The sequence below is a fragment of the Anabrus simplex genome, chromosome 7 (assembly GCF_040414725.1).
Source record: "Anabrus simplex isolate iqAnaSimp1 chromosome 7, ASM4041472v1, whole genome shotgun sequence".
NCBI classification, from domain to species: domain Eukaryota; kingdom Metazoa; phylum Arthropoda; class Insecta; order Orthoptera; family Tettigoniidae; genus Anabrus; species Anabrus simplex.
Window position 1 is genome coordinate 262,902,745 of NC_090271.1, and position 24,646 is coordinate 262,927,390.

At 37.7% G+C, this 24,646-nt stretch overlaps 1 protein-coding gene across 1 annotated transcript in view; it reads left to right on the plus strand.

Moving 5' to 3' along the window:
- Positions 1-23,438, plus strand: part of LOC136877100 (protein lifeguard 4) — a 67,506-nt gene extending 44,068 nt beyond the window's left edge. The window contains exons 5-7 of the mRNA XM_067150916.2: positions 4,244-4,395; positions 13,496-13,628; positions 21,168-23,438. Coding sequence (XP_067007017.2) covers positions 4,244-4,395; positions 13,496-13,628; positions 21,168-21,287 — 405 coding nt within the window. The 3' untranslated portion in view covers positions 21,288-23,438. The remainder of the gene's footprint in view (positions 1-4,243; positions 4,396-13,495; positions 13,629-21,167) is intronic.
- Positions 23,439-24,646: the final 1,208 nt, after the last annotated feature.

Genomic DNA, 24,646 nt, shown 5'->3' on the forward strand with positions numbered 1-24,646 from the left:
GGATTGTTACATCATTGTTAAATCGGATCAGCAGGTCCAGACTGATGTGGTTTGGGCATGTAATGAGGATGGAGCCAACAAGGACAGCCTATGTTAACTTGCAGCGACATGTGGCAGGGAAACGGATGGTGGGAAGACCAAGAACCCACTGGAGGGCATAGTAAAGATGGATATTGCAGATCAGGGAAGGACACTGGAGGACGTCATTAAAACAGAACGTATCTCATTAAGACAGAATGGAAGAGGCTCACCAACAGTGCCCGGGAAACTGGAACTGGAAAATGATGATGATGATGATGATGATGATTATATTCATTAGTACGTTTTCTTGCTTAACACGTCCATTTTTCTTGTCCCCTGCAGAAACGTCTTAATGAGGGAATCTTAAAAACCAAAGTTGTTCTTTTAGAAATTAGACTCAAGTCTTTGAGGAATTCCCTTTCATGACAGATTAGATCCAGATGTCAGGAGATAATGTTCCAAAGAAGATATCACATTTGAAGCAACTGCACTTGTATATGCTTCTTTTTTGGCAACAATTACAGTAGAACTTTGATAATTCAAAATCGGTTAATTCAAAATCTTGCCTAATTTGAAGCAGCTCTCGTTCCCGGAAACATGAGGTATGGTTTTGCATGTTATTTAAATCATTTAATTCAAAATACGGATAATTCATAATTCAAAGAACAATGTCGGTCCCGTTACCGAAATTCAGAATTTTAATTTGAAACTGCCTTTACATTTTGAAGAAAAAAAATTAGTATTTTACAGAGTAATTTAAATTCAAAATTTCTCCGTGTCATGAAAGAATGCATCTTCCGGAACATGAAGGGGTAACTTGCGCGCTTTCACCTACTTCAGCATTTCTACAGTGTGCTTTATATCTGCTATATTCGAGCGGAGAATCGTAATTATTTTGTATTCGGCGTTTTCAGGAACACCACAATATCACGTAGCAGGCAGTGTGCGGAGAGGTAGAATTTGTGAACACTGGCGATGCCGACAGTTGGCGAAAAAGCGTGGCTTATAGCCTACAGTCAATTTGTGCGCACCAAACAATATTGTCAATGCCGATGAAAAGTGCATTGTTTGTTTGTTTTATTTTTTTAAATGCTGAGGCCAAAAGGACTTATAGTTTTAAAGGAGAGAATTGCCAGCCAGGAAATGTTCTGTGTTGCTATGCAGTGCACACGGAAGCAAGAGACTTCCTTCCCCTGTCATACGAAAGTTCGAAAAGCCACGATGTTTTAAGGGCATCGGGTACATATTCCGTGCAAGCACAAGGCATCTAAAATGCATACAGTAAAGTAATCCAATGAATAAAGCACTTGCACAGGGGAACCAGTATAGATTTCTCCTCATCTTTGAATCATGTCGTCTTTCTTTTGATTTCATTGCATGAGGTTATATTTGCCGGTGAGTTATCCAAGTGCATTATTTGAATACTGTAAATGCACCTTGTTGGATACATTTTGGAAATCTTTTTTTCCATGGCATTTGAGAGCTTTAAACTGTGAATCAAGGTTAATTGCATGCAGAAACGGGTCTTGGAATTTATTGAGACGCCGCAAGGGTTGGCATTTCCAAAGTACATGTTGGCGGTTAATGTGAATTAACGAGGTTTTACTGTATAGACAAATTCTTATTAATGGCCTGTTAAAAGAAGTCATCAGAACTGTATTAATTAAGGGTGGGGTTTAAATAAATGACAAGACAAGCTCCGCTGTACAGATTGAACTATGTTGCTTAGTAGTTCATAGGAAGAGCTGGCAGAACTAACACACTGAGAGGTTCTGTGAAGTAGTAGTCCTTAAATTAAACTGAACCAAGTGTTACTTTACGGTAGTGGACAGGCAGGGTATATTGTGCAGATAGAAAACTCACTACGAAGATTCCTCTCACTTCATTCTCCACCCATAGAGAAAAGGGATAAGGATATCATATTATGCAATATTGATACAAAATAACTCAACGGCTAGTCATTTGTCTCTGTCTGTTGAGTAGTAGGTCTACCACACACTAAACCTGATCACTGCTTTTATTGTAATTGTCTTGCGCCGTTAACTTCCTTGCTACCAGCGTGTCGTCATTCAAAGTAACGTCATCTTCACTGCCACCTCATAATCTGCATGCCTTCTGGCTGAGCAGTGGTCACTTTGGTAGGCCAAGGCCCATCCGGTCTGTAGCACCACGGCATTTGGTTTGGTTCATAATCAAAATATTCTAGATCACTAGGGACTCTTATTGTGTTGGGGAAAGAAATCTCATGTTCTATTTCAGTTAGACATTTCCAGGCTGTGTGCAGTGGTCACTACATACAGGGTTTAACAATAAGGTATGGCCAAACTTTCAGGACAAATTCCTCACACGTAGACTAGAAGAAAAAAGGAATAAAAATACACAATGTTGCCCAGATCCCAGATTCCCTATCAGTTTTATTCCTTGGTTAATGGTGTTTTCTGACAGGTATGTTTTTCTCTAACAGGTATGTTATAGTGTAATATTTATATTGAACTTGTGTGTTTGACAGACTGAAAAACTTTCAAGTTACGTTTAACTGAGTTGACACTGGAAGGTATGGCTTCCTTCTTAACAAAATATGTTGTATGGACAGGAGTCCAGAAATGATTTATTTCCATGTTAAAACTCATTTTCTATAACTCTACATAGTACATTAATCTTAGGAAATGCACAGGAACAGAATGAACTGAAAATGTCTGGGACATAATTAAACGACCAGTTCAGCATTACTGCTGTTTGCCAGCAAATGTTGGAGAGATGTTGGGGGAGATATATGTGGATGAGTTTTCCACAGGAGTGGTATGTGATTTGCTAGGCAGAGCTGAACACATAACTTTTTGGTTAATGCTGTACATTACATTTGCCAGTAAAATATCTATCATTTCTCATTACTTAACCCTCTTAGTGCCATGCTCTCATGCCAAGAATGTGCTAAGAATGCCAGACTGATTAGATGCATTTTGCAAGTCCCTATTTAAAGTGCTACTTAATTTACAATTTTGAATATTTTGACTAAACTTGCAGGAAATGTTAAGAATCGTATAAACTTATTACCGGCGACGATTCCAATACCATTAAGTTTCAAAATATATAGAGAGAGTTTTTTAATTCTGGAACACTTTGAAAACAAAACTTTAAATCAAGTTCCCAAAAAAAAAAAAAAAAAAAGCAATAAAAGTAACTCAGAATTCAACTTCTAGATAAAATGTGGTAATCCCACTGCAATGTTGCCATCCTAGTGAATAAACATAGAAAATTTGAAAAATACAGTATATGTTTGGTAGTTCCACAAGTGCACAGTAAAGAAATAAAAGTATGCACAAGGTTTTACTTCTGGTGAGCTGCGAGCGGTTGTGTTTCACACCACATGTTTCATAATATCCAGGTGAGGGCTTGTGTTTAGAATGTTGGTTTATGACTTCACAGAAATCTGGAAATTGATTACCGTTATTATACTCTATCAGTATTGTCATCATTCTGGAGATTGTTGTCACTACCACTGTTAGAATTTCTATCAGCATGTGGTCACTGTGATCATTACTATCACTCGAATTATAACCTTCAACTTCTTCCTTGTCATATGTTAGAGGAATGAAATTTTCATCCAAATCAATACCATCCTTAGATTCACTTAAATTATTCACACTTAGCCAGATCATCATCGTCAACAAAATCACTCTTATTACCAGTGGCCATTTTGCTGCCAGTCATCACTTGGCCAGAGAAACACATGAAATTCAGAAATTCCTTATGCATGAACGAGTGACAAAATTAGAAACTACATTCTTCACTCTATGGATAAATGTACAGTAAGATGTTTCCATCTGCGATTTATAATCTTACTAAGTGCGGATATTCTGGTGTGCTATTCAAACAATGATATATTGTTGCTGGCAGTTTACGCACAAAACCCAACAATGACATATCATTGTCTGGCTTTCTAAAGGTTAATAATGTGGTGGTAATCAGGTGACTAACAAAATTGCCTCATGGTATTTGGCTAGTTGTGAACAACAGTCCTAATTCTCATCAAATCCCAGTCATTACAAGGGAGATTTTCAAACTGGAAACTCATACGGTTTTAAACATACAATTAAAATAGTCACATAAGTGCCCAACCTAGGTTTTGATTTCTTTGTTTTATTCTAATTTGGTCAGAAATGGTAGATATCAAATATAATGCATATTACATATCTTAATTTTGTTTTTATTTTAATTGCAGACTGTGGTTCAGGCATACACTATTGGAGTCGTTCTCACTTACTATGACCAGGTTGTGGTGTTGCAAGCTTTCATGCTGACTCTGACAGTAGTTGCGGGACTTACTTCATTCACATTTCAAACTAGGAAGGACTTCTCATTTCTTGGTTTTGGGTAAGTCTCTGAATTTATGGTTCTAACTCTTCAGCTTCTATGGAGGAAATGATTCTAACTGGTCAGTATAAGTAATAGAAAGAAATGTTCTCTATATGGACTTAATTTTTCACTTATTTCTTTCCATAACTTGTATTGACCCATAAGGATTCTTTTTGCCTTCCATGTTTGTCTCATATTCCTAGTCTTCAATCACCTATATCCTCCTGTCCCTTCCCTTTTAGCCTGCCCTCCTGACAATGCTGGGAAAGAAAAATTAGCTCGTCAAGAGCTGAGGAAAAATGGATATACCTAGTACTGCCATAATTTCTGTCCCACCGGGCGAGTTGGCCGTGCGTGTAGAGGCGCGCGGCTGTGAGCTTGCATCCGGGAGATAGTAGGTTCGAATCCCACTATCGGCAGCCCTGAAGATGGTTTTCCGTGGTTTCCCATTTTCACACCAGGCAAATGCTGGGGCTGTACTTTAATTAAGACCACAGCCGCTTCCTTCCAACTCCTAGGCCTTTCCTATCCCATCGTCGCCATAAGACCTATCTGTGTCGGTGCGACGTAAAGCCCCTAGCAAAAAAAAAAAATTTCTGTCCCTAGTTTTCAGAGGTCTCCAGAACATGTTAGGTTGGAATGCTTGCAGTTGAAGGTTAGCTGCTGTTTAGTAAATGTGGAATGGGGAGTCAAAGAAAACTGCATGGTAGTACTTGCATTATACAAGTGTAACAAGACTCTAGTTGAAATCTTTGACTTATTGCGACCACTGCATGAGGAAAGCAATGGCAAACTACCTCACTCCTCATCTTGCCTAGTACACCTCATTTGGGCTCTGCCATTGGTTCTTGTGGTTTTCCTATAATTGCATAACCTGTGGTGGTGCTATTTGAGGATCCAACCAGCCTCTGGGCTGATGACCTAACAGACCACTGCATATTACAAAGAAATGTATGTCTCAAACTATTAAATGATGCACAGACTTCCTCTGTCAAAGACAGTGCTAAAAGCAGTTGGCCACACAAGTCCATGACACCAGCACCCTTCAAAGCATGGGAAATAATAACCCCTCCATGAACAATATCATACATCATTAAAGAAGTCCTTAGACTTGGTGCATACTGAAGAAACAGATTACAGCAATTGACAGCAGCTTTAAGACAAATATTTCAGTTTTGGTTTATTTTATTCACAGTTATTCACAGTACAAGATTTTAAGAAAATATAAATATTTCAGTGAATCCAACATAAGCAAACTTATCGTATTTACTTGCATATTAGACACTTTTTTACAGCCAAAAACGATAAGGGGGGAGGGTCCAATATGCGATAACCTCAAATTTTGTGCATTGAGCACGTCTTTCAAAGAGCTATAAATTATACATGTAAACGTTCTACACTATTCTTTAACAAACTTATGAATGTATTCCAAGATTCACTGGCTATTTTAGTCGGAAGGCAGTATTTCTAAATTTAAAAAGACAATAAATGATGAACACATGACTTTTAAGCCTAATATAAAGTAAATATAGTCAGTTTTAGTTACTCTTATATCACATCATTCGTTTCATCTCATAATATCTAGAAGGACATCCAGTCATAAAAACTTGCTACGAAGAGTCATCTCGCTTCATACTCCACCCCGTAGATAAAAGGGATAAGGGTATCGTATTATTGTATTATGCAATATTAATACAAAAGAACTTAATGGCCAGTCATTTGCCTCCGTCAGTTGAGCAGTAGGCCTACCACGGAGTAAACCTGATCATCGATTTAATTTGAATTATCGTCGTCTTGTGCCGCCAACCTCCCTGCTACTAGCGTGTTGTCATTCCAAATGACGTCATCTTCACTGCCATCAAGAGCATTCGAGATCCCATCTTTTTTTAAAGTCTTAAAAATAGTTTCGTTCCCGACTATAGAGTCCAAACAGTGAGAATCTGTTCGCAAATGGTTTCTGGAGATGGTCTCTGTTATTCCCATTTGGTGTATGTGTAGTAGAAGCCACCCTTTCCGAATAAGACAGTGATGTAGAAAGCGTGCCAACCCACCAGCTGAAAACTAGCGTATGTTTTGAGTTGTTCTTCTGTTGTAGTCTTTTCCTCATCCCAAGTGACTGGAAGCATTCTTTGGATAACTGCGGCTGTTTTAGGCCAGACCTTTATTTTTAAGTACCGTATATTTCATGCTCGATCTCTACATTTATCATGTCAGGATTTACCTAAACAGCTGTAATTGAGATAAGAGAGACCACATTGTTTACGTTAGGTATGCTATCAAGCGCCCGGATAGTGCCAGAAGTTCCACAACGGAAAGAATAAAAATAAATAACAGGAAAAATGCTGCATTTATGGATATCACAGGTGTGGCGGTAATGCATTTTATTATCATAATTTTTAATTTCATACATTCGTTGTCTCAATTTTTTTTATTAATGCATAGTAAGTTTTGTTTGGCATTTTCAAAAACCATAAAAGTAGTTGGTGGGAACATAATAATATTATTATTATTATTATTATTATTATTATTATTATTATTATTATTATTATTATTTATTAGGTGCATTAGCAAGTAAAACAATTGTTATGATTGGATTGTTTTTATCAAGTTTTAAACCTACTTCTCTCCAAAAATGACATATTGGCCCAAGTTACGAGATATCAAATGATCACTTTGTTAATAATCTTGGCTGCAAAATTGAAAACAACAACTGTGAATATTTCTTAACTAAAGTAACCTTGTTTCCTCATCCCAAGGTGGAGGAGCTCTTTTTAGACACATCCCCAATGGAGGGGACCTGCATGTAACATTTTTACCACATATCAACCTTCCTGCCATTCTTAAATCTCTGGCAGTACAGTATCGGTAATCAAACTCAAGCCTCCAAGAACAGCAGCTAATTGTGCTAACCATTATGCTGGTGGACATTCTTAACTTCAAAACACAAACATATAGCATGACTGATGCGTGCTTACAATGTATGAGTTGGACGCAAAACTATTCACCTATTTGTGCGACATCAGAGCTGCAGTAGGCCTACGCTACGGAGGCAAACATTTCTTAACTACGAAACACAGATGTACCGCATGACCTTGACGTGTGTTTTCATTGTACGGGTCATACGAACAAAACTATTCACTAATTTGTGTGATGTCATCGGAGTTGCAATAAGGCTTGTACCCACTTTGAAACTGAATCGTTGTTTTTCTCTGACGAATTACGTTGGAGTATCTAGTATGCGAGATATATGTTTTTCATTTTCTTTGTCTTGAAAAGCAGGGGGTGGAGGGGGTCTAATAAACGAGTAAATACGGTATGTGTGGGCTTGTATACATTAAATGTGTACAGAGCCACAAGAGCTAAAAGACTACTGGAGAAGCATGGAATGACAGTAACCACCAGAATGATAGCACCATGTATCAGTGACAGCTTGAACTAAGGCTGTTTTTTTGTTTCTTTATTTACATTTTTATGTGCTGTCCAAATTTGTGGGGAAAAAATGGCAAATATCTCAAATGGTCCATCATACAGCAAAATGGACATATTTTGATCTATCATTCATGAAACCCTATCTTCCCTTTCTGCCAGGTAGGCAAAAAATGAGTCATAGGACTAAGGTGGGCCAATTGTCAAATTTTAGGTGGAGTGTAGATAAGTGAGGTGGTAGTGTGAATATCCGCAGCAAGCAGCACCTACCAATAGTGCAGTAGTATAGTGGTGGCTTTGCACATGTAAATTGTCTGCTTGAGTGCTGTTGTGTTATTATTATTGTATCAAAGAGTGTATTATCACAGGTGAATACCATATTTATTAATGTAGTTTTCCTCCTCATGTAATTTTCCCTCCCTGATTTTTAGAATGAAAATTTGATAAAAAAAAAAGGTAATCACAAAGTTTTCCTCTCTTGTTTTATCTTCGGTTTCCACTAGTTGTGAACGACTGACTTATCTCATCTTCATAATTCATGCCAATGTACAGAAATCGGGAACTAGTTTGGAAATTCCAGTTTGTGTTTCCCATGCTAGGAGGAGAGGAAGTGCCTGATTACTCAACATCGCAGCACCTGGGGCCAGAACACACCTGTTACTTTTTTTTTTTTTTTTTTTTTTTTTTTTTTTTTTTTTTTTTTTTTTTTTTTTTTTTTTGCTTTACGTCTAACCGACACAGATAGGTCTTATGGCAACGATGGGACAGGAGAGGGCTAGGAGTGGTAAGGAAGCGGCCGTGGCCTTAATTAAGGTACAGCCCCAGCATTTGCCTGGTGTGAAAATGGGAAACCACGGAAAACCATTTTCAGGGCTGCCAACAGTGGAGTTCGAACCTACTATCTCCCGAATACTGGATACTGACCGCACTTAAGCGACTGCAGCTATCGAGCTTGGTAAACACACCTGTTACTGCTAGCCATAACTCGCCCTTATTATCAGCTGTGACTCGCACGCATACAGTAATTGTTTTTGACAGTGTTCTTACGTGTGAATTGTTGTGCAAAATGTTTGTTAGTGGCATGATTGGGAAAGAAAAACAGTAGTTATGATGCAATATTTAAATCACGTGTAATAGAATTTTTCAAGGTTATAAATTTCATTATTGGTTCCGTATTGAATTAAGATTACATATAATTTACAAAGTTTATTCCACCTACTCAGTACTGTACAATAATTGCAATGTCTATAAATACATTACAATATGTTATCAAGGTACTAGTTTCGACCCTATGTGGGTCATCATCAGCCTAACTAAGAAACACTTATGGATTTGCTGAAGTCCTAAGGCAAAATTATATTGTGGAAATAAAATTTAAAAGAATGAACTGTGTATGTGATGCGATAATCTATAATATTATAAAAGGAAGTGTTTGTCTGTCTGTCTGTGCGCGATGCCCAGCAAAATCTACAGCACGTAGAGATCTGAAATTTTGAACATAGTTGGATGGAAAGGGGTCCGAATGCACCTCAAAGCCGGAATTTTCATTTTCGCTTTCGTTGGTGAGTTATGAACGAAAAACCATCGGAAAACGTGCGTTGGGATATGACAATCCAATGTGCTGTCACCAGGATTAAATGCATCGAGTCGCTGTCGCTAGGCAACGTACATAAGATAGGTAGAGAACACAATATTCAAGGAGCCATTTTACGTCCAGGACATAGGAAGCTGTTTTTGATCTTATATGGTGTGAGGGCATATGACGGTGTTGATGATTCGTCCGTCGGATCGAGACGTTAAGTCTTGAGCTATTCGAGATGAGTGGCATATGTGCCGGCGCCGGGTTTCATCCTCTTCATTCTTGCTATCATATATCATGTCATTCATTTCTTTCAACAAGCAACTTTTACAAGAATTACCCGATGTTCTACACAGTTACAAGTCTATCGACTACACGACAGAGCTTCGAAAGACTTGGAGTCACCTGGAGTACCCTCGAACATCTTAGAGCGGATGATTGTGGCACCAATTATCCTTCTTAAGAATAAGAATCCTGCCCTCTGCAATCAACACGACTCTGAAACTGATGACTAATATTATCGAAGCCATTCTCATGGTTGGGCATGCCGCGAGCGAAGTAATATTCATTCCTCGGATTCGAATAATTTCTTCGGATATACAGTTTAAGATTAGATCTCTGCAGTGTTCAAAATAAAATATCTCTATGTAATAATAAAGCAAACATAATCTTCTTCTTCTTCTTCTTCTTACTATGTATAAAAATGGATGTATGTGTGTATGTATGTGTGTGTAAATGACACATCTCCTCCTAAACCACTGGAGTCATTTCATCCAAACTTGGTACACTTATGACTTACTATCTGGAAACGAGCACTGTGGGGGTAAGCCATCCGTAGCTCCCTTAGGGGTGGGGGGGTCAGGGGGGAGCAATGTATAAAAATAATCGAAAAAGTGCCAAATCCACAGTTTTCAGGGTCGCTGAGATGAACAGTGACACTCCCCATTTTTCAAATGCAAAAGTTCAGCTCCCTTTCGCATGGGGGGCGAGGGGGGAGTGATATATAAAATTAAACGAAAATAATGTCGAATACATAGTTTTCGGGGGTCGCCGAAGTGAATTGTATACTCTGGATTTTTAGTATCAGGAGACAAACAACGTGGGGGTAAGAAAGCCCAGGAACCCTTAGGGGCGGGGGGGGGGGGGGGCTGATATAAAAATAATCGAAAATAGTGTCGAATCCATACTTCTCGGGGTCGCTGAGATGAAGAGTGACACTCCGGAATTTTTCAAAGTCCAAGTTCAGCCCACTTCGTGGTGGGGGGGGGGGGGGGGCGATGGGAGAGTGACATATAGAAATAATAATGATATATAGAAATAATAGTGTCGAATACATAGTCGCTGAGGTGAATAGTGACACTCCGAATTTTTAGTATCAGGAGACAAACCACATGGGGGTAAAACACACCAGGAACCCTTAGGGGCAGGGGAGGGGCAAGGGGACTGAGATATACAAATCATCGAAAGCAGTGTTGAATCCATACAGTCCGATTTTTTTTAAACTTAAAGTTTAGCCCCCTTTTAGAGTGGGGAAGGGGGAGTGAGATATAATAGTAATCGAATATACTGCCGAATCCATAGTTTTCCAGGTGGCTGAGATGAATAGTAACATTCCGGATGTTTAAAGTCTAACTTCAGCCCCCTTTGGCATAGGTGGTGAGAAAGGGTGAAAAAATAAATTGTCAGAAATGACCGAGATAATGGACGTGTGTATGTTCCAGTATGACTTTCAAGCATGAGTTACTACCTGGAAAACGTACTGTGGGAGTAAGACGCCCCTAGAACCACTAGGGAAGCGGGTAAATATTATCCACACTAATAAATGGAAGTCTGTTTGGCGCGATCTATATATACTGTACTATATATGTATATATATAAATTAAGGCATAAGAATGAAAACAGCCGTAAATTAGTGAGACCATTCTAGGCATCTTAGAAATTTAAAACTTGGTACCAGACAACCTGATGACTTCAGGATCCGTAGAAAAATCTCAAATTCTCATAATTCTCTGAGGAGTACATGCTGGGAGTTTCAAACCAGCATAAGAACACAGTCAGTGATATTTATCCAGAACCTACAGGTTTTATGGGCTTAAAAGTTTCCTTAAAGTCCTGATTTTTAACCCACTCCCCCATATCAAGATCGCAGCACAATCTCCCAGACAAGTTAGAAAATGAAAATTTGCAAAATTATAGCTTTTAGCATGTAACCGACAGAAAATTTACGAGATGTTTAAAATTTAATTTTTTACCCCCGAAAAAATCGAAATATGGAGGCAATTTTAATGACGGTGCAGTCCTTCCTTTCGATGTATTTCGCGGCTAAACGGTAAGTCGTATCACAAAATGGATGGCACAACTACAACTTCGGTCCTATGACCTTTTGTCGTATCTCTATCCCTTATACATTAAATTTTTCTCTATTTCTGGATTTACCTAAATTTTGCACTTTGTACACCTACAATTGATGGTTTGATTCACTTATAGGAAAGATGGGATCATCAAATTCTACACGAATATTGGCCGACCCAGTAGCCATATGTGAGCCAAATTCTATGTTTGAAGCTGTTGCATAAGTATCTAAAAAGTAATGCACTGTGTGAAAATCTTACACAAATTTCACCCTATTCAACGTTTCTAAAACATAATAAATTGTGGTAGACAAATGCACCTGTCGTTATCATCACAACTCCACAACTCGCACTTTACATTGGAAACATCGTCTGCGGACCTCCCTATGCTTTTTCTCGGATTATGCCAATTTACATTCAATTTAAATATTATTATTAACTTCATGTACAGTAATTTACTTCGATATCCGTGTACAATCTGGAATACTGTAGCGAAGCACGGGTACAATTACTAGTGTACATATAAAATGGTGGTGTGATGAAATGTTACAGATAAGATAATGTTGCACTGATCAATGACAAATAAAGTTTTCAGGATTTACATCAATTAAACTAAGAACAGTATCACACAATTTTTACAATGATGATTAAAATATGCCCTTGTTAGTGAATACTCTAAAATTGCACTTTAAAAGTGTAATATGCTGGTTGAATGCAAGGTCCAGATACTTCTATTGAGTTCTAAATATCAAGTGCATCTTCAGGTAGAGAATTGAAAGTTGAACATTGGCGCAGAGGGTGTCTGTCTTGCTTGAGGTCCGATATTTCTGATACAGAACTTAAATGTAGATAAAATCATACGACATTCTTATAATATAATGGATTCTTGCTGTGGTTTGAGGAAAATTCCCAATCAAAGTTGGAATCAATAGAACCTTGTGCGCAATGTGAACGACCTGACCTGTGTGTGTGTGTGTCTCTCTCTCTCTCATACACACACATTTTATCTACAATGACAACACACAGAGTCTTCGATCACTTACATTACACTCACTCAGCCGCTCAGTCACACCAGTCAGCACGTCAGTCTCACAGCTCGGGGTAGTATCCGTTGTCCGCTCAGTCCGTAGAACTCAACTCATAGCCCCATGTCGGCACCCAGTGTTGTCGTCCAAACTGCACAGGACAGGCCACGTCCTCTTTCAGCAGCTGGTCCAAGACACACGCACGATGACAGGCACACAGAAACGAGTCGTAAGCTCCAATAGACAGATCCTCCAACAGACTGACACCTCAGTCTAGGCTGTTACGAACACACTGACTGCACTCTTCACTAACTCTCACCAGCTGAACTACAGCAACTAATTCTAACTAACTGCACACCGCAGTCTGCATCTAACTTAAATACCTTGGCCCACACCATCTGGATGCTTCCAGAAGGGACACACTTCCAGAGTCTTCCCGAAGGCAAATACTCTCCCCGCACTGTCCAAATTCTTCCATAATTTTTTTCTTATTATCCCTTGTAAAGAATAAGATGGTCAAGGGGTCTGAACAATTATTACCATGCTTCATAGGGGATGCAACATTTCTGGTTAATAAAGATCTACTACTCTAACCTTACATTTCCTGAAATCCTCAGGTTATATCAAAAATCATAATGTGTTTTCTTCCTAGCTTGTGACCTAAGATTGCTAGTAGGAACCATTGTTTCATGTTATTGTTTTCAAAATATAATATTTTGATTATTTGATCTTAACAGGTTATTTGCTGGCCTGTGTGTGCTACTGGTTGGAGGAGTTTTACAATTGCTAATCGGTAGCTCAGTGCTGGAGTTAGTTATCTCAATTGCTGGTGCTTTCCTCTTCAGTCTCTTTATTATCTATGACACTCAGGTATGTATATGTGATTATTGTATTTTATTGGGCATGTTCATGTATTGTTCGTATTCATTTTATCTTCAAGTTCATGGAATAATCTTTACAAATTTTTTATTTACATAACTGCCTCCCAATGGGGGGTAGCCCCAAAGGAATCAATATACCGCCAAGATAGCAATAATAAGCATTAAAATTGTAATTACAATATTAAAAATAAAGAATCTGTATATATAAAATAAGTGTTGTCTGTATGTTGCTCAGAATTTTAAAAAAGAATGGTATTCGGTCGTGTCCATAGTAATAAGGAAATGCACTTTTTAATTTTCTGTCATTTGTCTCTGTGTGCATCACAAGAAAATGACTGACCAGAATTTAATGAAAATCGGTGTGTAAAGTCAGAAAATAAAGCACTACAATCTAGGCTATAAAGAATTATATTAACAAGGCAACTAATTCATCCCATTTACTTCTATTTTGTACTTTTCCCATCACTGCAAGCAACCTGTTGTGACAAATACAACTCACCTGAACATACAGTAGAACCTCGATAATTCGAAATCAGTTCATTAAAAATCCCGCCTAATTCGAAGAAGCTCTCGTTCCCGGAAATGTGAAGTACGGTTTTGCATGTTATTAAATTGTTTCTTCTTCTTCCTTTATTCATGGGGTCTCTAAAAAGTTCCTTTTGGTATCAACCTCGAAGATCTTTTGTTACCATGTGTTTTCCTTCGTCCCCACCTAGTTATACCTGGTCCCTTCACAAAGTTGCAGGTCATCCTTATTGGGTCCTCTCGGATGTCTCTTCTCTCTTCACCAGGTAATCCCAGTGTGGAGATTCTTATTCTTCCCAGCGCCTCACATTCAAAGAGTATGTATTCAGCTGATTCTTCCGCATCGTTACATTTTCTACATACATTGTCTCTTATTACTCCAATTCTATGTAGGTGCTTTTTAAGATGGCAGCATCCAGTCAGTACTCTTACTACCCATCTTATATTTTCTCTGCAGAGTTCCAGCATTTCCTTAGTATGCTTCTTGTTTGGGCTCTTTATTAGTTCTTTTGCAAGCCTGCATCCTGGAACAGTTTTACATTTGTTTCTTTTGTACTCATTTACCTATGTAAAGTTGGCCTTGTCTATAAGAGATCCCACATACTGGTTCTGGGCCCACAAAAGTTGTTTCTGACCCTTTTCTTGCCAGTTTATCTGTTTTTCCATTACCTTCTATGCCTGCATGCCCAGGTACCCATATTATTTTTACAGCATTGTACTCTGAGAGCTTCAGGAGAAGTGTATGACAATTCCAAACAGTTTTGAATGTAACCTGGACAGCTTCAAGTGCCGTAATGGCTGCTTGGCTATCTGTAAATATGTAAATGTTCTTATCTCTGTAGTTCATTTTCAAGTTTTCCTCAAGACATGTAATGATGGCTGTCACTTCAGCTTGGAAAACTTTAGTGTGTCTGCCTAGGCTTATTTGGATTGATCTCTCAGGTCTTTCCCCGTTGTTCCCTCCTCCTGTTCCCTTCTCAGTCCTTGAGCCATCTGTCCACCACACAATATCTTCCCTACCAGTTTTCCATCTGTTAATGTCCCAGTCTTCCTTTTTTGTTATCTGGTATCAAATGGTTTCTCAAAGATATACTTTGGAATCATATGATCAGCTGGGCATGTATAAAACTTCCCCTGTTATTACTGTGTTAATTTTACAGTGTCCAAGATTGGGCCTTTGAGCCTTCCAGCATCCATTTTACTCCAGTCGATATGAGCTTATTCTAGCCTGTCCCTCTATAAAGTTACTTAATGGAGGGAGATCTAGTAGGGTATTCAAGGCTTCTGTCAGCATATTCTTCATTGCCCCATTTATGGCTTTCCATGTCATTCTCTGAAGGCTATTTAGTTTGCTACTGACTTTTCCTTGACTTACTGTCATGCACCAAATGATCACTGCATAGGTCATCAGTGGTCTAATGATCATTGTGTATATCCACATTACCATTGCCTGCTTTAGAGCCCATACTGTCCCGACTGCCCTCTTGCATGCATACAGTAGGTTCTTAGCTCGGGTTATGTTTCTTTCGATGTGTGAATTCCATGTTAACTTTTTTCTCTAATATTACACCTAAGTGTAACACCTGTTCTTCCATATAGATTTCTTGTCCAAAGAGCTTCAGTGTTTTCGTTCCTCTTATTACTTCCTTCTTGTGAAAGGGACCAGTGTTATCTTGCTCGGGTTGGCTGTGAGTTGTTCTTCCCGACACCAGTTCTCTACAAGGTTAAATGATCTTTGCAGGAGGTCCTGAATGACACTCATCAATAGGGGGCAGATTTCTATGACAAGTCATATTTTTTCCCTTAACATTATATCTCGTAGTCTTGTATTTTCAACACGTTTCCAAGCATTACAATCAAAATTAAACAGGTTTTATTGGGCATATAAATGCATATTTAGGCTTTCTTAAGTTTTATTGCATATTCTGTACAAAATATCATTATAACAGCATATTTTGGTAATTTTCATTTGAATGTAGTTTTATAAAAATCAGAATAAGCTCTAGAAATTATTTTTCAGGTTAGACTGGAATATACTACTGAAGAACCATTCTAAAGTAGTGTATGGAATGTTTCTAACAGGTAGGAGCTATTGTTTGCTAGCTGGGTCAATTCCTAGAAACCGGGCTATTGTTTACACGGAAGCAGAGGTCATTGTCGTTGTTCTTATCTCTCTCCTTCACCCTTCCCTCTTCCACACACTGAATGACCGTGGTCATTAGGGAGCTTCAGTCATTCAGTTCCTTTCAATATGCCTAAAATAAAAGTCTCAATTTGTGGGAAGTTGCAAAGTTTTGTTCGCGAGTTCAGTGAAAACATATTCAGTACGGATGGAGTGATATTATTCTGTAAATTGTGTGAGATAAAAGTTACTGCCGAAAAACGCTTCTCTGTGCAACAACACTGTATTACTCTAAAACATAAGAATTGTGTAACTAGATATTCTGCACTCGAAAATAGGCAAGGTGTGCTATTCAAAACCCCGACATCAAGTTCACAGTGTTCACAATTTTCACAAGGTCTCTGCAAGATGATAGTTTCATCTAATATTCCTTTAAAGAAACTTAACAGCCGAAGCTTCAGACAGTTTCTTGTAAAATATACAAAGCATCCTGTTCCCAACGAATCTACTCTCAGGAAGGACTATCTGACCTCTTGTTATGAAGAGATGTTGGATATAATAAGGCGTGGCATGGGAGACAGTAAGATATAGGTTTCAATAGATGAGACCACAGATGTGGATGGAAGATATGTAGCAAATGTGATCGTTGACACGCTGAAGGAAGACCGGCCTGGAGATACGTTCCTCCTGACATGTGAAGTGCTGGAGAAGACAAACCTTTCCACCATTGCAGTTCTCTTCGACAATTCAATAAATCTGTTGTGGCCAAACGGGGCAAAGATAGAGCACATTTTTCTATTTGTAACTGACGCTGCTCCGTATATGGTGAAGGCAGCCAAGAGACTTAAGATGTTATACCCGAAAATGATACATGTGACATGTCTTGCACATGTCTTGCACATGCCTTGCATAGGGCAGCTGAAGAAGTTAGAAGTAGCTACCCTGAAGCTGATAAATTAATATTGAACTGCAAGAAAGTGTTTGTCAAAGCTCCACTTCGCGTTCAGAAATTTCAAGTAGAAGCACCTTCGCTACCCCTACCTCCCAAGCCAGTTATAACGCGATGGGGGACTTGGCTTGATGCCGCAGTGTACTATTGCAACAACTTAGATGTCGTGGAGAAATAGAAAGTCCAATTTTAATTCTTTATCTGGAGCAGTCACGCAACTGGAAGTTTCAAAAGCAGAACTAAGCGATGCACTGGATGTTGTAAAGTGCATTTAACAGGAATGAAAGTATGCGAAAGGAACAATAGCATCTAGGGTGTGTAGAAAAATAGAAAATGTACTAGAAGAAAATAGCAAACTTGTGTACCTGCGTGGAATAAATGACATTCTTTGTGGAAACCCTTCATCTGCAGATTTCCAGGAATTTTCTCCAAGTTATTTAACTCTATTGAAGTACGCTCCCGTTACATCATGTGATGTTGAAAGAAGTTTTCTCGCTACAAGACGATACTCAGCGACAACAGGAGAGGATTCTCATTCAACAATCTTAACATGCATCTGGTCATAAATTGCAACAATTCTGATAATGGTGACTAGACCTAGTAGGAAAGTTTCATTCAAATAACATATGTTTTGTGTATAAATTAAAACTGATTAAATATTGAACAGTGAAAGTAACTGTAGTGTTTGTCTTCCACAGAGTGCGTCCTTGCCTAGGAGTATGCGGTGTAACCTTAGCGAGTTCATGAAATATTCACCATTTTAGTTGATTTTGGGTTAAAGATTCGAAGAATTAAAACTTTTTAAACTCAAAATTAATTGTAGCCTGTAGCAATCGTAATAAATGTGTTTCTATGTAACGTAGATGCTATTCATTAAGTCATATTTTGAATTTTATAGGTCATATTTTAATGTTTTTTAGGTCATAAATGCATACATATTTCATACATTTTTAGGTCATAGAAATCCGCCCCTTACTCATCGCCTTACCTCTTACCACTATAACTAGATCTTCTGCATAACCTTGTGTATAAAATCCCCGTTCGTTGAGCATGGCTATGATTTTGTTCACCACAAGGTTCCACGGAAGAGGAGAAAGGACTCCTCCCTGCGCACAACCTTGGGTGGCTCTAACCGTTACTGTCTCTTCAAACAGAGTTGCCTTTCCTCTCGTCTAACATGGATCTAATACATTTTACAACAGTCTTGCTCATCCTACTCTCTTCAATAACTTTAATCATTGAGTTGTAGGTTTTATTACTGAAGGTCCCTTCTATGTCTAGAAATGCCGCCAGAGCTATTTCTTTGTATTATAGGCTTTTCTCTAGTTTGCAAACCAAATGATGGAGTGCTGTTTCAGTGGATCTGCCAGATCTGTATGCAAACTGGTTTTCATATAAGATTGAGTTCACTTGCACCGTTTTCCGGATGTATTTATCTAGTATCTTCTCCATTGCTTTTAGCATGAAAGAGTTTAAGCATAATGGTCTATAGGCTTGAGCATAGTTTGCCCTTCCAGGCTTCGTTATAAATACCGCTTTAGCCTTAGACCATGATTTTGGCACGTATCCCAGAGTTAGGCTCGCTCTAAAAAAGTCTGTCAGGTCCTTGGTGATTATGTCTCGTCCTTCCTGCAGGAGTATTGGGAGTATCATCTGGCAAGATACAGCCTTTATGGGCTGAAACGTGTTGATTGCCCACCTTACATGATAAGGCATAATTAATAGGTCAGCACAGTTCCAATCCGCTCTTCGTAGTCTGGCCTCTGTTTCAACCATTTCTTCCCCTTCTGTTTCCTCAGCCTCAGGAAAATGACAAGCTAGCAACACCTCCAGTGTCTCCTTTCCCATCTGAGTGTATGTTCCATCAGGTTTTTCCAGTGTTCCCACTTGATTTATATGTACTGTTTTAAGAACCTTCTGGAGCCTTGCTGCTTCAGTGTTTGATTCCACTTTCTCACAAAACAATCTCCACGAGTTTCTTTTTGCTCTCCGCATCTCTAGGTTATACTCTGTGAGTTTCCTGTGATATACGCCCCACATGCCATCTCTTGATGATTTTATACAATGCTCTAACTTTTTTCTTCATTTTGGCTAGGTTGTTATTCCACCACCACACATTTTTGGCAGTTTTCTTTTCTCTAAGGGGACAGTTGTCATGGTATGAGGCTAAAATGGCCTCTTCTAATTGTTCCACTGCCTCATCCAATTCCCTCCGTCCCCTTACATTAGTTTGGATCTTTTGTACACCCTGCCCTAGAACTTCTCTGTATCCATGCCATTTCGTTCTTTTAGGATCTCCGTACAATTCAATATCACATTGCCTTGCATCTATCGCAAATTGGTTATGCTGGTGGTCTGCCAAGGATGGCTCCTCAGCACCTTCCAGTCCTTAATGAAGTTTGCTATATGCGTGGTGCTCACCTCTCTACAATTCTTATTTATGAATTTTGGTTTCTTTCCTAGGCTTAATATTATCAATTCTGTTCTAATAAACTCTAGTAAAGACTCGCCCCTTGCATTGCAGTTGGTACTGCCCGATGCAGTGTGATGTGCATTTGCATCTGCTCAGAGTACTAGCTGTTCACCTTTTCTCTTTGCTTTGCAAATCAATTCTTCAACATCTTCCAACGGAGGTGGATCCATTGAGTCGTATGAAAGGTATGCAGGCCTATTGTTATTTCTCTGGGACCTTCCAAATTTCCAAGTTTTATCTTGGCCGCCACTAAATCCTTTGAGCAATGTTCCTGTAACAGAAGAATTTAAATTGTTTAATTTTAATTCAAAATCCGTATCATTTGTAATTCGAAGAACAATGTTTTCAGATGTCTGTGCAAATGTCAACGTCCACAATATATAACATGATGTTTACAGTTGCATGTCATACACACAGACCCTAGATCCATGGTTATCTGACACATGTGTAGTTGATGTATGTGTTTACACTCACACCGCATGCAAAGTAACGCAAAATGGAAAACATTGACTTTGGTCATTCTGAGCACGACATTGACGGTTGTACGATATTGTAGCAAATGCAATTCCTATAGGGCCTACCCTCCTCGTGATTTCAGTATAACTTTCCCATACACCCTGTATTGTCAGTCGAGTTCCTCTTCTGTGTATGGCCTCTGCTTCTTATCTATGACCACGTTTATAAAGCTGTTGTTTCTCCTTTCCCTCTTAGAGCTTAGCTTTCTCTTTTATCTTCTACTTCAAACAAAAACATTAACTATCCCTCTTAATTATGACCACACTTCTCACTACGTATTGACATTTACTCCCTTTTGAAACAGGGAAGTGGGAATAGGCTCGTCAGAGAGGATAGTTTGAAAACATAGCAATGTGTGCACTTTCTCCCAGTAAATGTATGGTATTTTTATAACTAACAGAATATGAATTGATGGTCATTGTAAGTTTTTCAATTTCTTGATATCTGGTACACTGTTAGAATAACTCATATGGTGTTACTTTCTGGTAACTAGTATATTAAGGTATTGCACTTGCTACTCAAACTACTGTATATTGAATATTTTAATAACATTGTAAGTGCCAGTATTTTATTACTTATTGCTGTTACTCTGTCTACCCATAATGACATGTTAGTGTGTACTATACCGATCAGTAATTCAAGCTTCTATTGTAAAACTTAAAAATTGAAAATACTGGGGACTCGAGTTGCCCAAATCTTAGATTTAAACAATAAAATGTTCTATACTTGGGCTTTATGTGGAAGCCACAAGATTTGGCTGTTTATATTAAACACTGTATGTTCTTCGTTTCATTTTATTGAGATGTTCTGCAACACTGATCACCACATGTAGAATGGATGGGGATTCGTCTTTCATGAAAAATTTTGCTTTCCATTTTTATTTGTTTTCCTAAAGTTCAAAGTGTTTACAACCTGATATTGATTTTGATTTTTACTGTCACAGATGCTGATGCAGAAGCTATCACCAGAAGAGTACATTTTGGCCACCATCAACCTGTACCTGGATATCGTCAACCTCTTTTTATACATCCTGCGTACCCTTGAAGCTGTTCGAAAACACTAGACATTTAGAACTTGTAGATGCACAGTATCAGATTTTACCTTCTGTTTCATATAGTTTTGAAAAATAAACTTATTCATTCTGTTATTTATGGGAGCTATTACTTACTATATATATACTTTTTAAGGGGCCATATGCCTCTTTCCAATGCTGGCTCATAAAAATCCATGAATCATTTTATTCTTCAAGCAGTGTGATCAAGAAAAAAAAAATCTTTTGAGCAAAGAAATTCTGATTGAGAGTGTAATTTGTATGGAAAAAAAAGTAAGAACTCTGTTCTAAAACACCTGAACTTTCTGCTCTCTTTCTCAGACTTCATATGGTTCGTAGGCACACAGATGGGGAAGATCTGTACTGGAAGCTCAATTTGCACTGTTACACTTCTTGACTGATGTGGTAAAAGGTCTTAAAGAAAAAAAGATAGCCTTTGCACAGAAAAATTATAACTGAGCTAGTAGAAAGGAAATGTTATGTGGATCTTTTTTTTTTTTTTCAGGTCTCCATAGGTTGAAATTCCCATGTTGTACATATGACTTTGTTCCTGAATATTTGCATTTAGATGTATCAAGTTCCTGTATTTTACCCATTGGCATTTCCTGTGTATTATGAACTATTGTTGTCTCATAGCAGATTTTTATCAATAAAATTTCTTACCATATTTTCATTTCTGGAAATTCTGTTGAATATGTATTTCCATAATAGCATTAACATCTGTGTAAGGTATCGCACATGTTACAGAACATGCCTGCTTAGACAAGAATGGGAAAAGTATATGTAAAACACCTATTTTCTGGTTAAGTATCTCATTTCAATTAGAAATGTACTATCATTTCTGCTGGTCCATTTAAGTGTATATATTTCATGTCCAGAAGATGCATAAATGCAGTATGCAAAATTTATGGTATTTTCATAACTAATGGAATATGAATTGATGGTCACTTAAGTTTCTTGCATGTCTGGTATACTGTTAGAGTAATTCATGTGTGAAGTTTGTTCCTGGCAATTAGCATAGGATATTACAATCCCTATCCAAGCTATATTCATTTTTTTAAGAATATTTTTTAAGTACCAATATTTCATTTAATTGAGAATATTTAACTGCTTTTTGCTGTTCTTATTTATTTGCATTTTGACTACCAGCATTTTTTATTTTATTTTTTCAGGTTTATGTATGAATCAATGACATGATGTTAATATTACTCAATAATCACTTCAGTATCAAAACTGGTATCACAGCTTTAAAAGAGAAAAATATTAAGCAGATATTTTGTGTTTTCTTGCGAGGCTGTCTTCCCCCGAGAATTTCTTTCTGAACATATTCTTAACTTCCAATTTGTTTTAAATTTTCAAACGGTTTGACTAACGTCTTTTTATGCTTCTGTTTATTGAACTTTGTTCTGTAGCTCAGTGAATTGTTGCAAATAATTGTCCATAAAATGTAATAGCTGAAGATATATTTTCTTCTTTAACCATGTCACATGACATGATGACATTAGTGGTCAAACTGGGATGTCCTGTTGATCATCATAGCTGGTGAGAGAATTAGTTAGTTCATAGATCGGTTTAAAACATTTTCTCCCAGAAAATCTAGCTAAAATTTTGATGGGTTATCTTTCAGACTGGATCAATACACAAGTAAATACTTGTGTTCTGTACAACTTTCCTAGTGATTATATTCGATACTGTATTGTTTTATTTTGCTGGAAAATGTCAGTATTACATTGTCCTTGTCGAATTAAGAGACCAAACTTGGTCCGTATGTGTGAGTTCAAATTTTTAACTTTCTGGAATTGGTGCTTTTTTATTATGTCATGTCTAATAATGAACTGTTGTTTTTAGAAGGAGGTCTCTTGTTCTGTCAAGTGTATAGGCTGGCATAAATTTCTGATCAGAGTTTACTCATGTAAAGACAGTCAAGGATTAGACATTCTTGTTGTGCTGTTTAGTTGTTACCTGTTGAGCCTCAGTCCATGTGGTTTACTGAGTGACTGTGATTAAAATAGCACCAGAAGTATTTCAGATGTTATCTTTTATATGTATCATATGTTGAATTTGCAGGGTTGATGTTCTGTAAGGCTGTTGTTTCAGGTTATATAGATATATAAATGTTGATCTTGTAAGATATTCTGTGTAAAATAAAGGTTTACTAATGTATATGTGCAGTTCACATCATTTCATTTTCTTACATTGCTGGCTGATTAACTTTATTTTAGTTTACTTTAACTCAAGTTCACAGAGGTACCCTGTTGTATTGTCCTCAGTAATTAAAATATACTCGTACATTATCAAGTAACTTCTACATAGCATAAAATAAAACTGGGGCTGGGGTTTCTGACTTCCTGAGTCCAAGTTGGTAGATTTCAGTCCAGTGAGTTTGAAAGTTCTCAAATATGACAGATTCCTGTCTGTAGGTTTACCAGCACGTAAAAAAAAATCTACTGCAGAAAATTTCTTGTACCTTGATGTCCTCGAAAACAGTGGAAATTGGCAGGATCCTTAACCCTCTATTGCATGAATTATTTTTCGTTTCTGTTTGGTGAAGAAAATTTCAAGCTTTAATGTTCAACATACGCTCAGTGTTTTAGATATACCAGCAATTCTTAACTGGGCCTAATAGCTTAACACTCGTATGTGATGTGGATTGCCATATTGGAATATATATACGATTTTTCACGATTTTACGCTAAGCTTTTAACAGATTCACAATTAAGTATTTATTTTCCACCTAGTCGATACAATGATTGCTTAAGGCAATTTTTAATGGTCAAAAGTGGTACATGTTTCGTATATTATCAACATCTTCAGCCACATAACACTGTTTAGATGAAAAATGTATAAAATTGACAAAGTAATGCTTTAGAGGAAGTGTCCTTAAAATTAACATAAGATTGACAAGATTAAAACAAACAAATAACTCAAGAGAAAATATATAAATTATTTCTACAATAGAAAGCAGTCGTCAAGGAAACACTTGTACAATATTCCATAGAGAAATTGTTGATAATATACGAAACATGTACCACTTTTGACCATTAAAAATTGCCTTAAGCAATCATTGTATCGACTAGGTGGAAAATAAATACTTAATTGTGAATCTATTGAAGTGCGATACGGACCATGAAGCTGATTTTATGTAAGCTTTTAACATTCAAAGACCGAACATTACTGGCCATGGGTACGTATTGCAAGGCGCAAGTATACTTGCACGACCGTAGGTCGGTAATGTCTTTGAGGTTGAGCCAGAAGTACTCCTGAAGCCTGTGGTAATATCACTGGGATATGTGTTTAATTGACTGTACAGTTGAAGGTGTGCTGTAAAACTACCTCTGTCTATAATATTTATCCATTTACACAGGTAAAAA